This window comes from Danio rerio, chromosome 8, assembly GCF_049306965.1.
Source record: "Danio rerio strain Tuebingen ecotype United States chromosome 8, GRCz12tu, whole genome shotgun sequence".
NCBI classification, from domain to species: Eukaryota; Metazoa; Chordata; class Actinopteri; order Cypriniformes; family Danionidae; genus Danio; species Danio rerio.
Window position 1 is genome coordinate 35,476,607 of NC_133183.1, and position 25,467 is coordinate 35,502,073.

The window sequence follows — 25,467 nt, forward strand, 5'->3', positions numbered from 1 at the left end:
AAATCCACCTCATTACAAAATTATGACAGATTAATTGATGGTTCATTCCAATGTGGCCATCTCTGATAAATCAGAGACTAAGCCGAAGAATAGTGAGCGAGTAAAATCATACGAATTCATACGAATTAGCTACTTTTCTTAGAATTTGTGAAATACCTGTTGTTACATTTACTTGTGAGAATTGGCTTGCCCTATTTGTGCCCACTTTTATTGGTTCACTGTAAACAATAATTGTTTATCATTTCTTATTTATTGAATTACAGTGTTTGTAAAGTAATAAATTACAAATAGTCAAATTACTGTAATTGAGTAGTTTTTCCTCAGGAATTGTACTTTACTAAGTAGTATTAAAAATCATCACATTAGAAATATAAGGTTCTGTCCGACATGTTTGGCAAAATTGAGTTATTGACATATTCTAATTAAATGACAACTTATTTATATTATATGATGTTTTTTTTATAAGTTGTTTACATTTTAAGACTTTTTATTTAAAAAAAAAAAAAAAAAAACTAATGTTACACACATACTGTTTGCTATGGAATGCAAAAACTTTAGATAGAACCTTATAATTCCAAGGTGACAAAATGTGTATTTTACTTTCACTTGAGTACATTTTTTGTGCAGTATCGATACTTTTACTCCATTACTTTTCTTTAATCTGTAGGCAACTTTATTATTTTTCGTGTCTATGGGGATTGGCTAGTAGAAAAGAAGTAGAAGTAGTACTAGAAATTGAATAATCAGTTCATCCAATCAAATCGCACATAGAAAAATCGCATTATACAGAACAACAAAGACACAAAACCTTTACACGCAATAACCGAGAGACTGTCTAGACTTCATGTCACTGATGAGAAAATGGCGAATGTCTACCATATGATGACTAAAATCACAAAATGACCTTAAACAATCACTTAATGCACAACAGAATGTTACGTATTCACAGACAGATTCACAAATTAACAAATCAACCTTTCACAGTGTAATACTCACTACTCTTGAGTACTTTTAAAAAGGCTACTTTTTACTCTTACTTAGAGTAATATTTACAGCAGATACTTTTGTTCTACTAGTAATACAAGTACTGGTACTTTTACTTGAGCATAATTTTTCAGTACTCTACCCACCACTGGTAGTAATCAACATTATGCTCTTTCTCCATCTTAACTCGCAATGAACCCAGAATATTCCTTTAATTTCTCTGACCATGAAATTAAAACCCATTGTGTTTACACTGCTGCGGCTGTGTATTTAACTCCTCCAAATATTCTGACATAAGATTATTAAAAATTTTTCAACATCTGCAATCCAGTTAGCTGCTTTTTCAACTCCTCTATCCCCCCCACCCATCCCGGTCTCTCCTTCTTCTTTCATTTCAATCTCCATCACTGTGCCTCCGCCTAACATCCAAATATTTCTCCTCTCCACTTTTTGAAGCCGCCATGGGTCTTCTGACCTCCAGCACAAATCATTTTAGCTGCTTGCGGGGGGCTTGCAGTCCCATGGAGGTATGGAAATACGATCCCCACCATGTCGTGCTAGCGTTTGTTTTCCTTGGTCCAGTCAGCGATGGGCCGATCAGCGGTGATCCCCAATGCGACAGAAGATCAGGACCGTGGGTGGGGAGAACAGGAGATCTTGCTGTTTTTTCAGTTTACTTTAACCTGTCTCCTACTGGAGTTCCCCTCAGTTCTGGGAGGGGAATATGGAATATTCAGAACGCTACTTTGGGATTCAGGATTTCATTCCGGATTTACACACACTGAGCAATGACACTGATGCACAGCTTATTTCTTTTTAAGCTTAAGCTTAAGGTGTCAAAAATGACTTCCACCTACACTAATGCGAATGCAGGAGGGCAGAAATGCAAGTTTGTGCAAAAAAAGCTTCATACTTTGCTGTGTTTACAAGTTCAAGTTTGGTGAACACTAACCTGCAAATATGAATCGTGAAGATTGATGTTTATCAATAGAAGATAGATTGAACATTAACATACTAATTATTTCAAATGAATAATCATAACGTAGCATTTTACTGGAGCAATATATAATCGAGAAAGTTTATGAATTTAATGTTATGTTTTAAAACTGTCTTTAATATGTTATACTCCAAAATGTAAAGGCACAGGAGTTGTCACTGGGGCAGTACCTTTTCAAAACGTACAAATTTGTACCTGAAGAGTCAATATTGGTACATTTTAGGTGCATGTGGGTACTGATATATACCTTTGAGTTACCACTAAGGACTCTTTAGGTACAAATATGTAGCTTTTGAAAAGGTACTGCCCCAGTGACAGCTCCTGTATCTTTATTTCTGAGAGTATATAGTATACATTTGTCTTTAACTAATTATATAAAGAATACAATAAATTAATGTGAACTTACAGTAGCTACATTAGTACTTCAAGAAAATTTATATTAGTTCACATCAGTAGATGCTGAGGAAACATGTAGCATAACATATCACATATAAGAAATTAAGATGATTTTCCAAGTTACGTTACGTTTATGTTAATAGCTGTGATTTTTATCACCAATTTAATCTAAGATTTAACGATTTAGTCTATATTTAATGATTTTGAGCAGATGCTTATAATGACAGTTAAATAGATCAATAATTTAAATATCGGAAAGAAAAAATAATAATCCTAAAAAAATACTAGCATCAATTGTTTTGAAATATTTTCTGCATACAGAAAATATACTTGCAACAAATACAGTATGAGGCTGACTGCAATTTTTTGGTTGCACGATTCCTTTAAATTGGAGAAAATCAATTTCTAGCCTGAGTATTTTCCTAATCTTTCTGCTTTATATAGTTTAGAAGAATCATTTCGATACATTACTAGTACAGTGATGCTCTAACTAACTCTCTTTCCCTTTGTACCAAAAATGAAGAAATGCCACAATCTGGAATGCGGAGCTTCAGAACTGTGGTTGTGAGGAGGAAGGTAATTGGCTGGTTGTGGTAATCAGATTTGGTTTCAGAGCATCTGATCTGCCATAACAGACTTCCAACTAGTTGAACGAGTAAATAAAGAACTGTGGGAGCTCCAGCTGAAGGCAGATTACCTCTAGCTCCAGGAGGGTCCGACCCGGAGGAAGATTATTCCACGTGAAGGAAAACCGAGCGGGAGCGAAAGCCCACAATGCATCCAGCATGACCCAACAAAAGTCATTTCTTCAAGTGAACCTTGAAATGCTCTCAATATAAGATACACACATGGTGAGGCAGGGTTTAAAATCTAAAGAGACAGTTCCGCCAAAAACGTATCTTAATCTGCTTTTATTCTAGCCGAAATAAAACAAATTAGACTTTCTCCAGAAGAAAAAAAATATTATCATACTGTGAAAATTTCATCATTCAAAAACATCCTTTAGTAGATATTAAAATAAATAAAAATGTAGATATATATAGATTTGTATATAGATTTGCATGCACATTGAGCACAGTTTTAAAATTACTCATTTTTTGTTTGTTCCACATAAAAAAATAAATTCATTTAGATTTGTATGCATCTCAAGTATCCACATGAAGTTGAATAACTTGATTTTAAAAATATATTTAGTGTTCCGCATAAGAAGGAAACTCATACAGGTTACAAAACAAGTGAATAATGACAGAATTGTCTATTTTGAGTGAACTCCCCTTTAAAGATAAAGAAAGCCAACCACAATTGTAACCCTGGACCACACAACCATTCTTACTTTTTGGGAGGATAATTGTATGGGTTAAATTTATAAAAAAAAATTTTATGACCAAAGATGATTAGAATATTAAGTAGATAATATTCAATAAACTTAAGTAACTTCCGTAAATAAATCAATAAATACAATTTTAATTAGCAATGTGTATTGCTAAGCAGTTTACTGTTCTTTAAGCGTTCTGCATTTCTGCACAAGAAGTTTGGCCAATGGCTGTGTCCAACTGAGCCTGGTTTCTCTCTCAAGGTTTTTTCCTTCACTTTCGTCAATTTGCGAATTTTTGTTCCTCGCCGCTGTCACCACTGGTTTTCCAGCAGACACACAACATCATAAGACATTAATATTGGGTTAAATTTAGATCATGACGTCAGGTGACCAAAATTCAATATCTAGCCAGCGTCTAATAACGACGTCCAATTATGTTGATATTTGGTTGATTTTAGGTTGTGTTGGAAAGTGACCAAAATACAACGTCTGATAGATGTCATAATGGTAACCTCCACACAATGTCAAGGTGTAAAATGATTAGACGTTGATATTTGGATGATGGGTTCTGACGTCAACCTGATTTTCATTTTCAAACAAGTCCAACGTCTCCATGACATTGGGGTACAACATCAATATGACATTATGTTGACATCCTGTGCCTGCAATTTAAACCACACTAAACTGAACTAAACTAAACTTAAACTCTGAAAACGACTGACACAGTTTCAATTTACTAGAACTTCTATGTTAAGATGCCTTGACACAATCTACATTGAAAATGCACTATAGAAATAAACCATGAATTCAATTCAATTTACTGTAATAGACAACATTAATATTAATAGCATTAATAAATATTTTGAACCATCAGATTCCACATTTTCAGATTGCTGTCTCTCAGCAAAATCAGATGATCTCAGAAAATTTGCATCCTAATTCAAACCAATTGTAAGCTTTTTATTAATGCATAAATAAACCTAAAATATACACGTATGACTGGTGTTGTAGTCCAGGGTCACAATTATTAAATTTGTGCTGAAATAACACCCAAACACTTTCTTATTCCAGACTTTTTTTCCAGCATCAAGAGCTATTGTACTTTATGAAACTGCATTCAGAAGCAGGGTTAAATGGAGGGAGCAAACTGCTTAATGCATGCGTGAGTTTCTGTGCACTGTCTGCCATCCTGAGCCCCATCAGATCCCTCTCATGCTCACTTGGCTGTGAGAGAGGCTTCGGAGGGAGGAAGTGGCAGCGGTGCCATTCCAAAGCACTGTCCCATTCCACCTCATTCTTCCCTCTTTTCTCCCTCGGACACAAATAAGAGGATTAGAGCACACAGCTTCCGTCAGTCCCTCTATTCAGGACAATGCGGCAAAGAGCTTAGTAAGATAGCCTTGGATAGCGGAGCAGACCTGTCATTCAAATAGCCTAGTACTTTGGCTGTTGGGAGGCTAATCTCATTAGGATATGAAAAAAAAAAAAGAAAGAAAGAGAGGGAGAGAGAGACGGAGGCTGAAAAGTCCAAGATGAGATTTGATTATCATCCTCATAACTTGTATCTGAGACATGTGCCAAGCTTAAATCTTCTTGTCTATGACAAGACAGTTGAAACACTCTCGCAAGACAACTTAATAGTCCAGGATTATATTGGAGGATGTGGAAGCTTTAAAAGAGGACGATAATTGTTATATTGCTGGATTACAATGACTTGTGTGGAAATGTAATAATATAATATATTGTGATAATAATGAATGTGCACAATATTATTATTGTGGGCGCTTTGAAATACCAGTAAAAATATTTATGTTTTTGAATGCCTGTTAAGAATATTCAGATTGCTTAAAAATTTAGTAGACTATTTATTTGATATTAATGATGATATTAAATTAGATCATAAGCCTGTTGTTTGTTAACACTTTTCAGTAATACTCCATTTGTTACCATTTAAACTAATTTTAAAAGAAAAAGATGTGGGTAATAGGGCTGAACAATATTTCGTTTCAGCATCAATATCGCAATATACGCATATGCAATAGTCACATTGTAGGATCTACAAAGTCGAATGAGTATTATAATTGACCAGTAGCCACATTTGAAAACACTCATGATTTGTGGATTTATTGCAAAGTTTAACCATAGAGTTAAAACAAAACATTTTTTATTTATGTGTGTTTTTATTATTTAAGTCCATTTAAAACATTCAGAAACAACAAATAATGTTTCTAATTTTAAGAAAGGTTAATTGTATTTTTGGTATACACAAAAAAAAAAAAAAAAAAAACAACCAATAATATTTCATACAAAAACAAGACTGCTTATCGTAATGCAAGTATAAGAATGACTAAATTTGGTACAGGAATAACAGCCCAATCTGTGCATTAGAATAATCCTTGGCGATGACATAATGATGGCGTATTTATTTTTAAATGCGTAAGGCTTAAATAAAATACTGTTTTCGAATGAAGATAAAAGTTTGATCAAAGGTTTACGATAACTGAAAGGCTTCACATTTTCTTCAGAAATTTCCGATAAAAGGTGGATTTGATTACTTGTTGGCGAAAGTTGATCACAATGTATCAGTTTGTCGTGCAACAGGGAGTGGGTATTGAAAATATCACCACTGTTGAAGACATGGTACTGAGCGAAGAAGCAGAAGAAGAAGGTAATGCAGTGATATAAATCAGATGAGGTGAAAAATGTACACATATCAAAAAATGTCATCTATTTGCCATCTAATTACAAAATATAATTAAAGTGGGAGGTATTTTGACGAAAATATGACAGAATTAATATTGCTTGACTTCCAAAAAATCATAAAGTGCTGTATATTTTATTTGTACAGTATCTTAGCTATACTGTATTTCTGAATGTTTGTGATTGGTTTAATATATTTTATGTAGATGCACTCTGTTACAAAATTATCCAAATGTACAGAAAATTATGAATTCTTTCCAAATAGAGCTATTCATTTCATCTGGTGAAATTATAAATTAAGTATTGCAATATATATGAAAATAATATAACACAATGTCAGTTTTTTCCAATATTGTGCAGCACTGGTGAGCAATGTTAATTTCTGAGATAACATGGACTAACTAACAAACAGGAATGAAGGACTGCTTTTATTTATTCATGTTACCAAAGATTATATAATAAATATATTGCTCTTTGTTTTCCATAAATTCAATAGCTAATACATTAAAGTGTATGTTTAACTAATATTAACTATAACTTCTTTAACAAATTCAGCTATTTTTCACTATTGATGTTTACTAATAGGACCTTATTGCAAAGTCTTACCATATAATCCTTTTACAATTTCAAGTTTACTCGGAACATTTAAATACGACACAATGTTGTTATTATACATGTATAATAAGTAACTTTTTTTGTAGCTCATGTCAATATTGGGATAATACAGCACATCATAACTAAATCATATCATGCCTAATTATGCTGCAGTTGTTTTTTATAGTTATCTTTTTTGCCATTTAATTTGATTGGTTCATTTGCAAACCCAGCAACCTTGTTTTGAAATAAGCCCACTTGCATAATGTCTTCATGCGCAGGTAGAATGTGTTAGGTGGGTGTGATAGTGAGCCGTGGCACCACTTTCCACCCCAGTGCCAGTGTTTTCAAGAGTCCCTGTGAAAAGCCAGTGTGTAGGAATAACACTGGAGACACTAAAGCTTCATCACCATGTTAAGAATACTGTGGTACAGAGACCAGAACACAGCCTCCAGCAACATAAAAGAGAGGAATTCTGGAAAGATGTGTTTATGGTGTTACTTGCATAGTGGATGGAATTCATTTACGTGTGCAACTATAAGAGAAGCATATGTAAACTGGCTTGGTATCTAAATCATACCAACAAAGAACAAACACATAAACACATCTTATATTGACTGTATTGATGGGTAGGGTTGTGTGTTTATTCAACCATGAATGAGTGTCTATGTGAGTGTTCAGGAAAATAGTTCTGCAATTATTTCAGGGGCATTATGGTTAAGAAATTGCACACTAAGTTATCCAACTATTTTTAACCAGTGTTTTAAATAACAGATTAGAAATATCTTAATATGTTTTTTTCACATTATGAGATTCAGAATTAAAAGTGAATGATATAATTATAAGGTTATATAAGCAATTAATATACAAATTGTAAAATGTGGGTCAAAGTCGAGACAGTACATTTCGGTTTCTGCATCAAATGCATTTAACAAAAAAATGATTTTACATAATTAGATTTTAGCATGATGATGCAATAGTTGCAATGTAAACTGTATATTGAATATACATATGTTAGTGTATGAGTGACTTTCAAAATTATTTAATATTTTAAATAATTTTTGCAAATATAAAATGCCAAAATGTGTTTGAATTAATGTTTGATTTTTTTTATGTATATAAATATATAAAACATACTAATTCCAAATTAAATATTGAAAAACATGCAATTTTGGTAAATTACTATATTTTAGGATTTTATACTTTTAATATATTTTATTTTGAAGGACAGAAAATATCAACAATGACAACTAGTTATTATTTTATTGACTGTACATGAAAAACAAAGTTAATCAGGTCACATTCTAATGCCAAGAGGAAAAAATATATACTGACCACTGTAATACACGTTTACTTTTTTGATGCTTGAAACTACCCTTTCCTTTAGTCTTTTTTCAATGTATTAAAGCAGTGGTTCTCAAACTTTTTTCATCAAGTACCACCTCAGAACAAAATTGTCTCCCCAAGTACCACCATAATGAGCAGTATTGAAATACAGTAGCATAGTAAGCCCAGTAAAGCAGCTACAGTACAGCACAGTTCAAAAAAGGTGGCAGATTAATTCCTATTATTGAGAATATCTATTATTGTCAGCCAAAGCATCAAAAAAGTACACGTACCACAGTTTGAGAACCACTGTATTAAAGGATTAGAATATGGATTTCATATAAAAAAAAATACTTTAAACTTTAAAGATTGTGATGAAAATGCTTTAATAATTGGTACAATCCGATTAATAACTCAGTTCAAGTATAAACCCTTCACGCTTCAAAAATCATTAAGTGTGCCAAGAGAAAATCAACAAAACCTTTTCAGTTTATGGAGGTCAATTCAAGTAATTGAAATCTAGAGTATAAGACAACATTTTCATAATATCACATTCACATATATAAAGTGGTTCAAGATATATTAGCTCTTGCAAGTACTGTAGTTATAATAGCAAAATAAATACCCTTTCAAATTGGCTCTAGCTGGCACATTAAACATACAGACATAGCATACACACTTCCCAATGGTTAAATACTATCACAGCTGTGAAGAACATACAGTAACACATCTAAAAGAGCACAGACTAAATAATCTATTCCATAAATGAAGAGCGAAACCCAGCCATTGAAGGCTCCTCTCTACAGCAGAAAAAAAAAACATCCCGTTAGGTCAAAGCGTTAAACGTCTGGTGGTGGGGGGTTTGTGGCACTAGTCTTGAGATGACAGATGATTGCATCATTTTAATGCTGCCAGCAGAGGCAGGGCTAATGTTGACACAAAACCTAATACTTCCTTGCAGAGGAACAGGCTGGCTCAGACTCGGCCTCATCCCAGAGCACAGCGCTACGAGGCCCTTCAACACGCCAAGCAAAAAAACAGAACAAAAAAAACTAAACGCAGCACCATTACTGCCTTTCCTCATACCTTCAAAGAAGCACAGCTCTCGATTATTGCATTTTCAACAAAATATTCCAAAACAAATCTGATTTACGGCTTTGAAACAATGATAACATAAGGCGTTCTGGGTGTATTGGGAGGGTGTACGGCGCCAGTCATGTAGAAAACACACTGCCAGGACCAAAATCCACTCATGTCAGCGGGAATGCAGCATCCCGCTCGCAAAGCAGAGCTAATTAAAAAACAACACATCGCAGGAGGACGCCCCCACGGTGCTAAAATAGAACTATCAGCACACCGGGGGATCATCCACAACTTCCTACTTCAAGCAAATTATCCCTGGACCAAGACTAACAACAGACTTGAGCCACGTTCCACTGACACTAAAGGCCAGAGGGGACCATCCCAACTCTCAGCATTCCAGTAATGCAATTATGAACACTTCTTCTATTAAACAACAACAATGTAAAATTGCACTGCAGCAGTTGTGGCATCTGTCCAAATTATCTATCCGTCTATCTGTGTATTGGCACACACACTTAGTGCACAGAAATACACAACAGTTTGGAACATAATACTGATTTTGGTATTAAAAATGCACAAAAAGATAGATAAATAAATAAATAAATAAATAAATAAATAAATTATAATAATAATTATTATTATTATTATTATTATTATTAATGAATAAATAAATAAGTAATGCATAAGTAATAATATTACCAAATAAAAATATAATAATTATTATTATTAATAATAATAATAATAATAATAAATTAAATATACAAAAACATGTTCTCTCACACACATTGGTCACAAATTATTCACACTGCAGAAAAAAAATCTAACAATTTAAATGATGTAGCAAACATTTTAAGATTAAATTAAAAACACGTGTTGACATCATTAATATAAATATTAATAAAACAGCATTAATTAAAAAATATATACATTAATAAAAAACAATTCTAACATTTATTTTTAAGTCCAGCTTTTCTAAATTAAAATGTTGATTTCCCAATAATAAACTATACATTAATTACATTATATTATAATATTAAAATAATAAAATAGGCATATATATATATATATATATATATATATATATATATATATATATATATATATATATATATATATATATATATATATAATAAATGTATAACATAATTAGAAATACAAAAAAATGCTTAACGAATGTATAACTTAAATTATCTGTTGTAAGAAAGAAAGAAAGAAAGAAAGAAAGAAAGAAAGAAAGAAAGAAAGAAAGAAAGAAAGAAAGAAAGAAAGAAAGAAAGAAAGAAAGAAAGAAAGAAAGAAAGAAAGAAAGAAAGAAGAGTTGGCTGTATCTGTAGCAGAGATTCAACTGAAATGAATAACAATTCTGGGTAATCTGCAATAGTTAAGAGAATTCCCACTAATAGTTTGAAAACACAATTATATTTCCATAACCTGTGGCTTTAATTGGCACTAACGCAAATGTCTGCTTAGCCATTTAAAAAAAACATTATATGCAGATCGTAATTCCAGAGCTAATCCTCTAATAACGAAAGCCTGTTATTCCAAGTTACTCTTGAGCTACAAGCGGGGTGAAATTTCCGCGCCAAAACAAGCTATAAATTCCCGCCGGTAAGCTCGTGCTGTAAATAGCTGACAGAGAGGTGTGAATATGAGCGTTTGCCCAATGTCGTGATTTACGGGTCTAATGATTATAGGGCATGAATCAATTGATGCTAGCATGTCATTAGGCGGAGTTTCAGAAACGGCTAAAGTCTTCAAGTTGGAGCCACGGGCGATTTGCGGGGTTGACAAGTACAACCTTAAATGTATGCCATAAAAGTCAGAAAGGTGCCAATTACATCTACTAAGTGGCCCGTCGTTGCGAAATAAATAAACAAATATTATGGCTAGCTACCTGTGTAGCACGGCTAGAACCCCATAAAAGAGGAGCAAAAAAACGAAAGTGCTGTTATTAAATGACAGATATTGTGACTTGTGGAAGAAAAGGAGACTAGGAAAATGTGATTTAGGTACAAGAAACTAACATTTGCCTGGCATCCACGGAAACAAAAGTGAAATGAATCTGCATGCAATAAAGGAAAAAATCTTTCCAAATGACAGGTTAACACAAACAGTCATTAAATATGGTTATGTAGTCTAAACATAATACCACACTGATAGAAAAACCTCGTTGACGTGTTTGGCCTGTCTCAGTCGTCCCCAGGGTAATGGAGTATGAGACCAGAGCTATGAAATTAATTTAGTTAACACTAACTCTTTACTGTCAAGCGGAAAGAGCTGGCGACTATTAAAGTCGGGCAGTAGACGTGGCCCTTTAATTGTTGCTTGGTGTCGGATAGGGACCTCCCAGTTATCGCTATCAAAGCGGCAGCGATATTTCAAAACCCCTGACACAAAAGCTATAGCAAAACCAGTGACATACATGTGGAGAAGACATGCAACATAAGGCGCCCTGCAGTCCACTCACAGCTTCAGGACCGGGTGAATATCAACACTGCACCCACCCACTGTGCACACTAGCCTATCACATACCATGACTGCATGAATTTTTAAAAGAAATGAAGAACAATGGGTTGGATTCGAGAAGGTTTTAATTAGTATAACGCATAATAGCCTATTTAAAAAGACGTTTTATATGCATAGGATTTTAGCGTTTGGAAATTTATGGGTATGCTGAATTAATTCAAAAACAATCTCAACTTGAACAACAGAAATGGTCACTGTTGCGTAAAAGAACAATTGCAATAGTAGCTTTTATATGCCTAAATGGGCTTAAATATTATCATTGAAATCATTATGTAATTTTTTTTTATTAAAAAGACAGTGCGTTTATTTGCGAGAAGACAAAAATAGCTACATTAAAAGAGAATTTTAATATTAAATTTAACCAATTTATTTACGACTAATGTGCGAATATAAGTAAAACGAAGATGGATTAATTACAGGATGGCCATGCCCTAAACATCTGTAGGCCTACTGTACAAATAAGGTGATCAAATAGGCTAATATGAAATAATGTACTGCTACAGGTGATCAAATAATTATTCCGTCCTCGAATCATCAGAACAATCGAATAAACGACTCAATTAAATTAAATCAATGAATTACAATTACAACTGCAAAGCAGAACATCACAACCCACAAAGTTCACAGCATGGAAAATCACTAGATTGATGCCTCTCGAATTACAAATAAAAAGAGGAATATGATGCAAAAACACGAAGTAAATTCATTTTAGCTATAACCTGAATAAGTAAGCCAAATTCTTGGACAAACGCATTTAGGGTTACAGCGCACCAATGCTGCTCAATTGTATAAACAAAATTGTTGACAAGTTCAACAAAATCATACTAACAACGCCAAGTATTTATTTCAACTTTACTTAAGGAAATACTAGGAATATTTGTGTGTAAAACGAAAATTATGTCACTTTCTTTGTTGATCACACTTGAACAATAAAATAAATATTCTATTAGAGCCCATTGCCTGCGTGCGCATTACACCAATAACATTGCTTAAATAATCCATGCTCTTACTGTTGGTAGTCATATTTGCAGTAAAGTTTCCTCTCCCGGAAGTAGCAGCTGGTGGTGAGCGGTTGTTGACACACGGCGCATTGCAAACACTCCTCGTGCCATGAAGACTCGTTGACGCGCATCAGAAAGCGGTCGGATATCGGCCGCTGGCACCCCTCACACACCGCCTGGTGATGGCACTCCGTCCCTGAAGGGTAAATGCATCATTTTTATAAAATAAATATTTTACATAAATGGGTAATTATTGAACAAGTGTTAGTAATATAATTCTGTATTCTAGATACTCATAAACCAATATGACATTGTGAAAAAAGGCGTCCGAATAATATTACGTGTGATATTAATTGTTTATTATATCTTCTTCTTATTATTATTATTTTATTATTATTGTTATTATTATTATTATTATTATTATTATTATTACATACGCACAAAAATTAAAACGTTGCACAATATCTGGCAAATCTAAAATTGACACTATTAGCCTATGCTCAAAAAACTGCCAATTAAATATTTGCAATTGTATTTATGTACCCTTCAAGATCATGTGTAAACAAAATCTCCGGTCCAAAGAATAAATAGCCTAATGGGGTAAGAGAAAAGAAAATATATAGCCTAATTGTGCAGATTTTCTTCTTATTATTCATTTTTACCTATTTTTTTATTTCTGTCCATCTACCATTCAAACGTTACAGTTATTTGTTAGAATTAAGCAAACATAATAAGATGTAATGGTGCAGCTGTTTGAATGGGAAATACGTGCAGTTTATATAGCCTAAAACAACAACAACATGAGAGCATGGAAATAATTGCATTGCGTTGCGCAGTAAATATGAGAGAAATTATTTTATTATTTAAATACACCACTCGTGTATTTGGATTATTTTCTATGGGAAATAGTTTTGATTATTCAACAGATGAATGCGGCCGGCCGGTCAAATGCATGACACATGCGGGTGCATCCCAGCCGACTGCATGGCCCGACTGCTACAGTTCCAGCTGTACTGTAGATCTCTATCTATCTTAACAGAAACAGCATTATAAAAATTCCCAGAATTACTTTAGTATTTGCGAGCATTTACAGGCTTGCTTTTAAAGACAAATACTACAAATGTTGAAGGACTTACCGAGCATAACTCCAAGTGTTGCTTGTCCCGACCGCAGCGGATGATCTTCGATTTTTATACCGTCCAACATCTTTAAATATTCCCAATGTTACCTGCAAGGAAGCGCCGTCCTAGACCTGTTGTAATATCCACAACAACACATTTGTCAGAGTTGTCCACTCTTCAAATCCCAAAACTATTGCTCACAACATTAGTTGATATCACAGAAATCTCAATCTATGCAGCTTTGCAGCTAAAATGGCCAGCTCAAGAAAACTTTTCATTGCAGTTGCAACTTGCTAGTTTAGAATTTGTTCTTGATCACAGCCTGGCAAAGAAGCACAACAATTCATAACTATAAAACTGAAAACACGCACTAAATCACCTGTTAATTAACGTCCGAGACGTTTTCTCCACGAAGCGCAAAGTTAGGTTTTTTATCCCGGCTGTTGTCACGAGCTGCAAAGGAAGATCCTCCCTTTCCTACACCGTGCACAAGTCGTCTCAACCCGCAGAAGTTTTTAGGAAATTAGTAAAATCCACGAAAACCTAAAGGAGATGTCTAAACGTTAACTCTTAAATTAGTGCGCCATTCGGCTCCCTGCAGCTTGAGAAAGCTCAAAACTGAGATAGGCTTCAGAGAAAGCACCCTCCCCTTTTGGTCGCGTCACTTTGCAGGCTATTGACTGACATAGGGATGCTATTGGTGCGCCAGTGTTCGTGCACTCTGCCGAGTGGAACTAAATGCGTTCCGCCTCCAAAATCACATTGCCTCCTAAACTAGAGGCGCACAAGGATGGTAAACAACGTTACGAAAATTGTGGTGAAACAAACGAGTCTAAAAACGCAGACTAATTCAGAGAAAAGCTTAGCCTAAAGAAAGAAAGAAAGAAAGAAAGAAAGAAAGAAAGAAAGAAAGAAAGAAAGAAAGAAAGAAAGAAAGAAAGAAAGAAAGAAAGATTCTAACATGTTATTCTAACATGTTCTAACAAGAAAAAAATATTCTGAAGTATTTACTGAATATTAAATTTATGCATTTTCAGTTTTGCTACATAATAATATTAATAATAATAATAATAATAATAATAATAGGTTTATAGAAAAAAAATGCATTTCACATGGACAATACTTGATTTGTGTATTAATTAACAAGTGTCTACCAATTTATGGAAATTGCAAAAAAGTAGTCAGCAAATGTAGTTTATCTGTAAACAAAACATCCATAATGTTATTGTTGTTATTATTATTATTATTATTATTATTATTATTATTATTATTATTACTGCTGTTTTCATAATAATATTAATAATAATAATAATAATAATAATAATAATAATAACAACAACAATAGTTATTATTATTATTATTACAAAACTAGCCATTTTTTTACGTAGGCTATATTGTTTAACTGTTTATATATTTTATTAAAATAATTATATTACTATATGAAATATATCATAACTAGGCTATTATTAAATAACTTCAATAAATTTTTACTTTTTACAGCAGCATTTATTATTCCACACTTGCAGTCGTAGTGTTTACATTAACCACGATTACAATATACAGATCAAAACACGTCACTTCGTAATGAATGGCACCAAGCAATTACGCGTTATCTCTTCTTTTGTTATTAATTGTAACACGTCAAATTTGTATCATGCGCATTGTAATGTAAAACGTAATTGTTGTTTTTATAAATAGATGGCGTCACTTCAAACCCTGAAGCGCATGCTCCTCTTTGGGTTTTTCTCCGACTGTTCGAGGCCCATCTCCTCTCATGCAGAGGCTGCTGGCTTTGATATCAGGTAGCGGAGCATCACGCCCGTCCGCATGCTTTGTGCTTTTGTGTCCATTATGAAGCCTCGAACCTTCTGACCCTCGTCTACGATGCACCTGGAGATCAGGGCCGATAACTGCGGACAGCAGACAGCGGCTGGCAGAAGCAGATGAAATAAAATGCAAAACCTTAAGTGAGATAGCGTAATGATACCACAAATTAAACAGGAAAAAAGATAAAAATCGAGCTAATGAGTTAAAAACGTCTTACATTTGTTTTGTGTTTTGTTCCAGAGGGACCGCTTTGGTTAGACTCTCATCCAAGATCCAATAAACCAATAAAAAGAAGGCGCATCTGAACAAATGAAATGATGCTAAAGATAAGTGATGAATCTATACATTATTACAATGTGTAGCTTCTTTGTAATACGGTTACATTGGCAATTCATCCAAGTGAGTAACTTCCAGTAAATCTATCCATTAAAACATTTCGTTCTTATTAAAAGCAACGAGGAATTGCCTAAATGAAAAAAACAAAAAAAAAAAAACAAATTTCGCACAGCATAATTTACGGCAAGGATTTTATTTTTTTATTTTTTGCTCACCGTTTTGATCATGAGGGAAAACAGTAAATCATCTGTATTTATGGCAGCCCACTGCTTCACAAATGTTTGAGACAGGCTAACGATAGCCATGACTACCAATGATATACACTGACTACCTATTGAGAGCATTTGTTAAGATCCCAGTGCTGGATATTTTGGTTGAGACCCACAAATGATTGTGCCTTTCATCTTCTGGTCTTTATTAATTGCATGTGTCCTCAGTTGTTGCTGAGATTAACTACACTCAAGTCAAGTTCTGGTCCCCTCTTCCTCTTCCTTATTTATTTAAAAAAGGCACTAAGTAGAGAAAACATCAGTTAAATTCATCCAAATGAATGCGCAATATCGATTTAGATTATTGCACATTTCATAATGCATAATATGATTTGGCCACTCAAACGTCACCTCTTAATAAAGTAAAAACAGCGGATTTGCGTTCAGTGCCTCAAGTCATGTATACTCAAGCATGGGACTTAACACGCTTTTTTCCCAAACATCATATACACAGAGAGGGAGGAATGCACGCGCTTAACTCCTCGCGCTATACATAATTCGTCACGCTCCCCTGTTACCGCCTCACTCCCGGGATTCCGTACTACCTCCGAGCCATTTAGTAGACTTCAAGCAGTCGCCAAGTGAGATACCTATGACGACCTTTCATTATCCAGTAACCCCCGCCAGCCCAGTACTTTTAAAAATAAATATCTCCAGTTGACACCCAAAAACCATATAGGCCACGGCGGGCAGTTCATTACGATCTCCTAAACGGTTTAATCTCGGTCGAACTCCACTGATGAGGCATTTTAGTAGCCCGTTTTCTCTATTCTAAGACATCATTGCCGTGTGATGAGAAGCTGCGCTCATTAATAAAATTATCCAAATAAAAGAATTGTAAATTAATAAGCAATCTAAAAAGAATTATGTAAAAACAACATCACCAACCATAGTTTATTTAAAGATATTCAGTGGATAAAGAACAAAATATTGACATTTCAAAAACAATGTAAATTTAGTCATCTGGAAGGTGGTGCGAATACTACTCAATTTTACAAATTATAATTTTATTTTTTAAATTATAGTTACAAATATAAGATTAAGCCTCATTAATATTAGCTGTGTTAAAGGCGTAGGCCTAGTATAGAATGTTAAAAATAAATAAAATTGAAAACAAATTAGTTTTCCCCCTAAATTGTTTTATTGAATATGTTGAATAAATGGAAGATTTTAAATGAAATATTAAATTATTTAACTAGGTTATTGCTGCCATATTAAGATCACATGCCCAAACATCTCAATTGAACTTGATTTTATAGAACGTTTTATAATGAAGTAATTTGCCATTCTGCGCTGTCGTTGAAAATTCGAAAACGTTGCAAACCATTCCAAAAAACAGAACAGCAAATGGGTAAACGGGGCATTTTGAGTTTTAACAAATCCAAAAACGAACGTTGTGGGAATAGAACGCCATCATCATTAAAAAAAGATCGATGGATCATTTACCTTGATTGAGGTTCACTGAGAGCATCCTTTGTGGTGAAACAAGAGCCCGAGGGTCGTAGCCTACTTGTGCCCAAACAAGATTTGTGTAAGGCGCCCCCTTGCGTTTCAATAAGGATCTGCGAAGAAAAATGACCAACCCTTTACAGGCAAATATCTTAAAGCAAATTGGGAATATACTGATTGAGGTATATTTCTTATACATAAAGACAAGTGTATTAAGACTTATTGATTACAAGTAAATTAATATATACCTACTTTTCATGCGAATGTGCGTTTGGGAGCAGCCCCTAAAGGGAAATAATTAGAGGAATTAATAACAAACAAACGCAACAAACAAATGTGTTATGATCATGAAGATGCATTACACTATAATATAACAATTATAAATATACAGCAGCAAAAGATTGCTTTTAATTTGTTGACCTACTGGTACCATTTAAATGTGGGCTAATGTCACCGAAAGCCGCGCTCAAATGTTAAAACACAAGTTATAAAAAACAACTTAACCCAACCAGTTAAAACCAGTAAACTAGCTTAGGTTTTGTTGATTTTTTTTTCTCCCAGCAGGGATGTGCTATGAAGAAAGTAATTGCTAGAGAGGAATGAACTGTGTCCAAGGCCGTCAGCAATATGCCGGTGGCGTGACTTGTGTGTTTCAGGGACTTGGCCTTTTGTTTGGAACTCCGGTTTACGAAGTGTTTCATAAAGACAGATCTCATTGGACAAGCATGAAAGGCAATCAGAGCGAACGCCTTACATGCTTAGAGTCCTCTAAAAGTCGTTTGACTTCCGTCACTGGTGGCGCAAAGGCCCAAATGTTCTGCCCACAAAAGTTGAAAGGGTTTTAGTGGAAGCACGAGATGGGTGCTGAACTTTGGTCTCTGAAGAATTTTGACAACGGGGCCCAAAGCAAGAAACCCAAAAGCACGTGATTTATGTAATGTTGCTTGAGAAACTCTCGTTTAATTGTTTTCTTTGAGACACCCCTCCCTCTGTCAGAATGGTGCGCCCAGGCAGCAGGTGTGTGGCACGTGCACCACACTGAGCGGGAGAGAGGGTGAAAAAGCCAATCTAAACTCAATAAAGCTTTGCAAGCTTCCCTGTTTTAGTTAAACAACTCGGATAATTCGACCACAAGGTAAGAACAGCGGAACATGCATTAGGAAAACTTAAACAGTTGCTACATGAAGAAACCAAAATTAAACAATTGTAATTTTAAAAATATGTATTTTTAAAAATATACTGGAAAATGTAGAAACATAATTAAAATAATTAAATTCAGATGTTTAGCTATTTCGTTTTTTTAAACAGCGTTTACATTAAAAATGTTTATAATCAATGTATATATTAATAAACAGACCGATATTTGAAGACATGTCCGGTCTCGCAGTATTCAAAGTGTAGGTTAGTAATAAACAGTTTTATTATTAATATTATTATTATTACTATTATTATTATTATTATTCGTCTAAATCTAAATAAATAGCGCTCTTCAAATGAAAATAAACTACAAAGTGTATTTTGATTATTTCCATTTTTTCTATTCAAAATAAATAAAATCAGATTTAAATAGTTTAATAAAACAAATCAATTTCCGGAGGGGATAGTTTGAATCACGGAGTCAATAATGCGATCTGAGTTATCAAAGAGTTCACATTTCACAATTAAATAGCTAATATGTTGTTATAATATTAATTATATAGAACTTAGAAAATGAAACCAGACACAAATCGAATAAATATAAAAAGGGTAATCATACCAAAACCACCAACAACAATGTAATAATATTATGACAGCGACAATAATTAGGCCTAATAATAATAATCTCTGTGCATTATTATTTATTATATATTTTATAGTAGTTGCAATAATAACAATAATCCTCAAAATGAAACAACAATATTATGTTTTGTGTACGATGCACAAACATTTATGGCAGAAAATGAAGCGCAGTCGCTACACGTCAGACATAACTTGAAAGCTGCCTCTTATTTCTTTGATAGCAGTGCGGTGTTTGTTCACGCGGCGCGATGATGCGCACTGAGAGCATCACTGCCATCTAACGATGCTAAGCGCTTTTATTGCTACAAAAAACGGACTAGATTTACAAACAGTATTAGCCTACATATGTACAGATTTACATTTAAGTACCAATTGACAAACTACATTTTAATGGATTTGCACAAAAATGTATACCCTTTTACAGACTACTACTTCTTATAATTGCTTATAATAATAATAATAATAATAATATTAACAACAACAACAACAATAGTAATAATAATAAAAACAATACGAGACAACGGTTATAAAATTTGCTAAACATTAAAAATACAATTAGAAATGTAAAATAAACAAAGAAAAAATGTAACAAGACAGATAAGTCAGTAACTTTATGCTAAAAAATGTAATCAATTGTTTATAGTTACAACCTATTCTGCTTTTTAAAGTATCATAACATCAAATTGTCTTAATGTAAAAATACATAAATACATAATTTCAGTTATAGATTTTATTCTACACAAGTTAGATTAATTTTAGCTATTTTTTTCTTTTATTTATTGCCATTTGTACAGCATGCGACAATTAAAGATTGAATAACTTTATCGATAAAGGCACATTAATATGCTAAATACTTTTTTATTCCGTATTAAGTAAAACCTGGAGCTGTTTGGAGAAAACGGGTTCACCATGACTTAACTAGACAAATCCTCAAAAAACAAGTCAATCCTGCAAATGGCAGTGAGGAGCACAATAAGGTAAATTTAGGTGGCAGTGAACTTTCATGTTCGGATTTACTTTCATCCGTTAATGCGTTTTGCTATCATGAACCTTCGCGCTTTTCAGAAAATTGAAAACAATATAAAAGAATATAAAACATATATTTTAGTTATTTGTATCCATTGCAAATGATAAATTGGATGGAATCGCCACTGATTGGGAATAAAACAACGTATTTATTAAACCAGATTATCATTATTTAACAAAGACAGACGTTGCATTTTCCTTCTAATTGTATACGCAAAAGTTATTCATAAAGAAGTTTCTTAAAACTGTACAATTACGCAAATTTTCGTTTATGATTATTTGGTGGAATTACGAGATTGGGTAAGTGGATAACCACTTTGACTAAATTAATAACAACAACACACGAATCATATTGGCAATTCGGATAAATAGACTATCTACCTTCTAATACTTTGATTGTATGTTTTGTCATAAATTGTAGACTATTTATAAGTTATAGTTTTTCATTTGTATTAACGATTGATCAATTTCAAAGACAAATAAATGTTGATCATTATCATTTTTTCTGTTATTTGTTCTTCGGCACTGACAGCTGATGACTTTCTCTGTTCAGTTTTCAGCTCACGCTCACTTGTGTTATATCAAGGGTCAATACCGCCCCCCAGCGGACACTCAACGTTTTACTTCAGCTTCAATTTGATTTAAAGGTGTTTGTTTCAAAAGGTTAACATAACCTATACTGTAAGCTGTAAGTTAAGATCCAGTTTATATTTATAGCGCTTTATAAAATGTTATTTGTCAACACACATGCGAAAGAAAGTCGTGCTATTTTTTAGAATTTTCAAAAAAATTTATTATGCAACAACTATTAACTATACTTTACACACACACACACACACACACACACACACACACACACACACACACACACACACACACACACACACACACACACACACACACACACACACACACACACACACACACACACACACAAAATCCATTTAAAAGATTAAAAAGTGCTGTACTTGTATCATTAAAAGCTTTATAATTGATTTAACTTGTTTGATAATTGTTGAATTATGATAATGTTAACATATTTGACTTGAATAGCTTAAGGATTTAGACATTACCATTCTAAGGATATAATTTTGATTGTAGATATAGAGAACAATCGCGTTTTACTCTAAGTAACTTTCCTAGATAATTTTTGGTGACACTAATTTGTGTGTGTTGTGAAAAAAAAAAAAAAAAAGGAAATAGGTTTAAATCAAATTTAAGTCCATACAATATACTTCTTAATAAAATCTTTAAAAGGTTAACTGGTCAGAAAATCTATAATAATAAATTAATCAATAGTGTATTTAGTAATATCATTCCACACAGGTACAAAACATGTCATATTTTTAAAGTAAATATAGGAAGAAAGTTTACTTGCAAGTTTAATGTTTGGATATTCTGTGATTAAGAATGTATATGGCTTAATTAACTCTAATTTAAAAAAAATATCTTTTAAAAGTTGATGAACATTCCATAAGTGCCCATAAAATGAGGTGATGAGAGAAAGCTTTGAATGATACTATAGAAATAAAGTCAAACGTTTCAGAGCCATACAAATTTCACTAGTTTTAGGCTTTCATCCAGCAGTCCTTTATCTGAGGCCAGGATCTGAAGCAGATCAAAGTTAGCTTAAGATCAAACAGACTATTTTAGGTATAGCTAACATCGGCACTGTGTTGAGATAATATGTTTTTGATTTCTATATTCAATCTGGAAAATGTCACAATGAAACTGACGATTTTGGTAATTTGTATTTTTTTTTTAAAAGTGAGAATAAAAGAAAAAAAAAGAATTTATTTTGAGCTTTCTTAAATGTTGTTTAATTATGCAAATTAAAACATTGTTAAAAATCTCAATTTGCATGCATTTCTAGCACACAATCTGAATAATTGAGCATAAAATAATCTTTTATTCTTTTATTTTGGACATTATAGTCAAAAATTTATTCAGGCGGGATTTGGGCAATCTTACTGTATATCACCCCGAAAATACAGTGAATAAATAAAATTAAATAAAACAATAGAAAATTAAATAAAAATTCATTGTAGAATAAAATGTTGTATATAATTAGCAAAGTATCAAAGCATATCTCTAAAAAACTTCAGGCTAAATATATGAATAAAATAAGTGCTGCTGAAGTGGGGATTTATGGTTCATTATGTTTCAAGGAAAAACAAAAACATAAAAATATGTGTATTTTCTGATTTCTGTAAAAATTGATAAACTGCTGCAAAAGAAAAAAAAAGTTGTATTTTGACTATCAAAATCGAGAAAAAAAGTTATAAAAGTTAACAACAACAATAATAATTATAACAATGACAAATATTATTATTATTAATAAAAAGAACAATTGACAAATAATAATAATAATAATATTAATAACAACACCAACAGTTGACAAATAATAATAATAATAACTGACAAATAATAATAATAACAATAATAATAATAATAACACCAACAATACTAATATCAACTGATAAAAAATAACAACAACAACAACAACAACTGATAAATAATAATAATATAATAATAATAATAATAATAATAATAATAATAATAATAATAATAAAGATAAAAAAAAATAATAATAATAATATTAAAAAACAAAATCTTAACAGACAGGTCTATGAAAGCAACACTAACCCAAGTTACAAACAATTCATTCTATTAAATCATGAGGAAAAACTCATTTAATCTCTTGTATTTAGACTGCTGTTACAGAAAAGAGTGATTGTTAAGTCTTTTATGAGTCCTTCAAATCCTTCCAGAGCAACTGAAGGGATGCAAACGTTTCTCAAAGCGAACACAATTTACGATGCTTTTCAGCAGATGGTTGTCTTGTTCACGGGCTTCTTCTCCAGCCTGATTTATTCATCCCGTGGCAAAGGCAGGCTCAGTGGCGGCTCCGAGTCTGATTTTAGGATACGTGCCATGTACAACACACATCGCCTGCTTCTCTGTTGTGGGAGGAATAACTTCTTAAATTGAAATGTGTGTAACCAGTCTTTCACTGAGATGTTCTCCATAGATTTAGAGTCTCTTGCATTGGAGGGCCCGCTGAGGGCTGAAAATTAGGGACTGGTTTGTAATTATGGTAATTAAAGGGGAAACCCAGGGATCAAGGTGATTGGCTCACATCAAGATGTCAACTTCAGCCGCTTTGAGGACTGACAGGCCCTTCTGGTCGGGCGCTTTTTACTTTCAACCTATTCATTACTGCTACTCCGCTGATACTAATATTATTATTTTAATATTAATATTAATAAAGATAGGTGATATATTTATTAATGAGCCTCTATAAACAATATATATAATTTAATATATTTATTGTATTTATCATTTTTATATTATCATAACTCTTATTATATATATATATATATATATATATATATATATATATATATATATATGAATATATATATACAGTAAAAGATTTACAATTAAAACACAACTAAATCTAATTAGTTCTATCATGTGCTGTCTATACATGTGGTGTTGATAATTATGAAGCAAAAAAAAAATCTTCATATATACACATACACATGATGTGTATATACACACACACACACACACACACACACACACACACACACACACACACACACACACACACACGTGTGTATATATATATATATATATATATATATATATATATATATATATATATATATATATATATATATATATATATATATATATATATATATAATAAATACATACAGTTGAAGTCAGAATTATTAGGCCCCTTCAAAAAAAAATTTCTCTTCTTTTTTAAATATTTTCCAAATGATGTTTAACAGAGCAAGGACATTTTCACAGTTTGTCTGATATTGTTTTTATTTTGGAGAAAGTCTTATTTGTTTTATTTCGGCTAGGATAAAAGCAATTTTTAGTTTTTTAAACACCATTTTAAGTTCAAAATTATTAGCCCCTTTAAGCTATATTTTTTCTCGATAATCAACATATATATATATATATATATATACATATATACATATATACATATATATATATATATAAAACTCACTGTTGTTGTGGTTTTGTTACTCATCTGAGGTCCGTTCTTCTTATGTGGATTACTCAATTAGCTGGATTTGGTTATTTATGATTTGACACGATCCAGGAAACCATTATAAGTCATTCCTTTAGTTATTCCTTAGGCTGATTAAGTTGAATAGGCTTCCTATAAGAAAATCAGCTCTAAATGTAACACTGAATAAATTGCTAAATGAAAGCGTAAAGCCTGCAGCCACAACAAATGTGGAAAGATATTGCATATCATTTACGGTTTACAACGAATTTTCTGTAATTTTGCCCACATAAATAATTGAAGATTGATCAGATGATGTCATTACGTCGCTGTGCCGTCAGCCAATTGTTGCATTGCTGATCATGATTTTGAGAATCGATAGATCTGTCCTTCACAACACAAGCAGCGATCTCAGATCAGTTCAACCAGACATTTTAATCTTATTCGTAAACTTTGAGGAACCAAACTAGCCAGAGATCAGTTATCAAGATTAAAATATTCAGCATTGGTCAAATCCTCAGATCATTTAAGCGAGGTACGAAGAATGGACCCCTGGACTACAGTACAACTATTATAACTGATTTATTTAATCTTTGCCATGATGATAGTAAATAACATTTTATTAGATATTTTCCAATACACTTCTATACAGCTTAAAGTGACATTTAAGGGTTAACTATGGTAATTAGATTAATTAGGCAAGTT

At 32.7% G+C, this 25,467-nt stretch overlaps 1 protein-coding gene across 10 annotated transcripts in view; it reads right to left on the minus strand.

Moving 5' to 3' along the window:
* Positions 1-25,467, minus strand: part of lmx1bb (LIM homeobox transcription factor 1, beta b) — a 157,927-nt gene that overhangs the window by 107,729 nt on the left and 24,731 nt on the right. For 6 of the 10 annotated variants that reach the window (XM_073909495.1, XM_073909491.1, XM_073909493.1 and 3 more), the window contains 6 exons: positions 18,177-18,208; positions 17,922-18,037; positions 16,088-16,171; positions 15,759-15,973; positions 14,059-14,174; positions 12,932-13,118 (listed from right to left, as the gene is read on the minus strand). In XM_073909495.1, coding sequence (XP_073765596.1) covers positions 12,932-13,118; positions 14,059-14,128 — 257 coding nt within the window. In that variant the 5' untranslated portion in view covers positions 14,129-14,174; positions 15,759-15,973; positions 16,088-16,171; positions 17,922-18,037; positions 18,177-18,208. Of the gene's footprint in view, positions 1-12,931; positions 13,119-14,058; positions 14,175-14,422; positions 14,658-15,758; positions 15,974-16,087; positions 16,172-17,921; positions 18,038-18,176; positions 18,209-25,467 lie in introns of those variants that run through there. The other 4 variants (XM_073909498.1, XM_073909497.1, XR_012383723.1 and 1 more) reach the window with 3 other exon arrangements.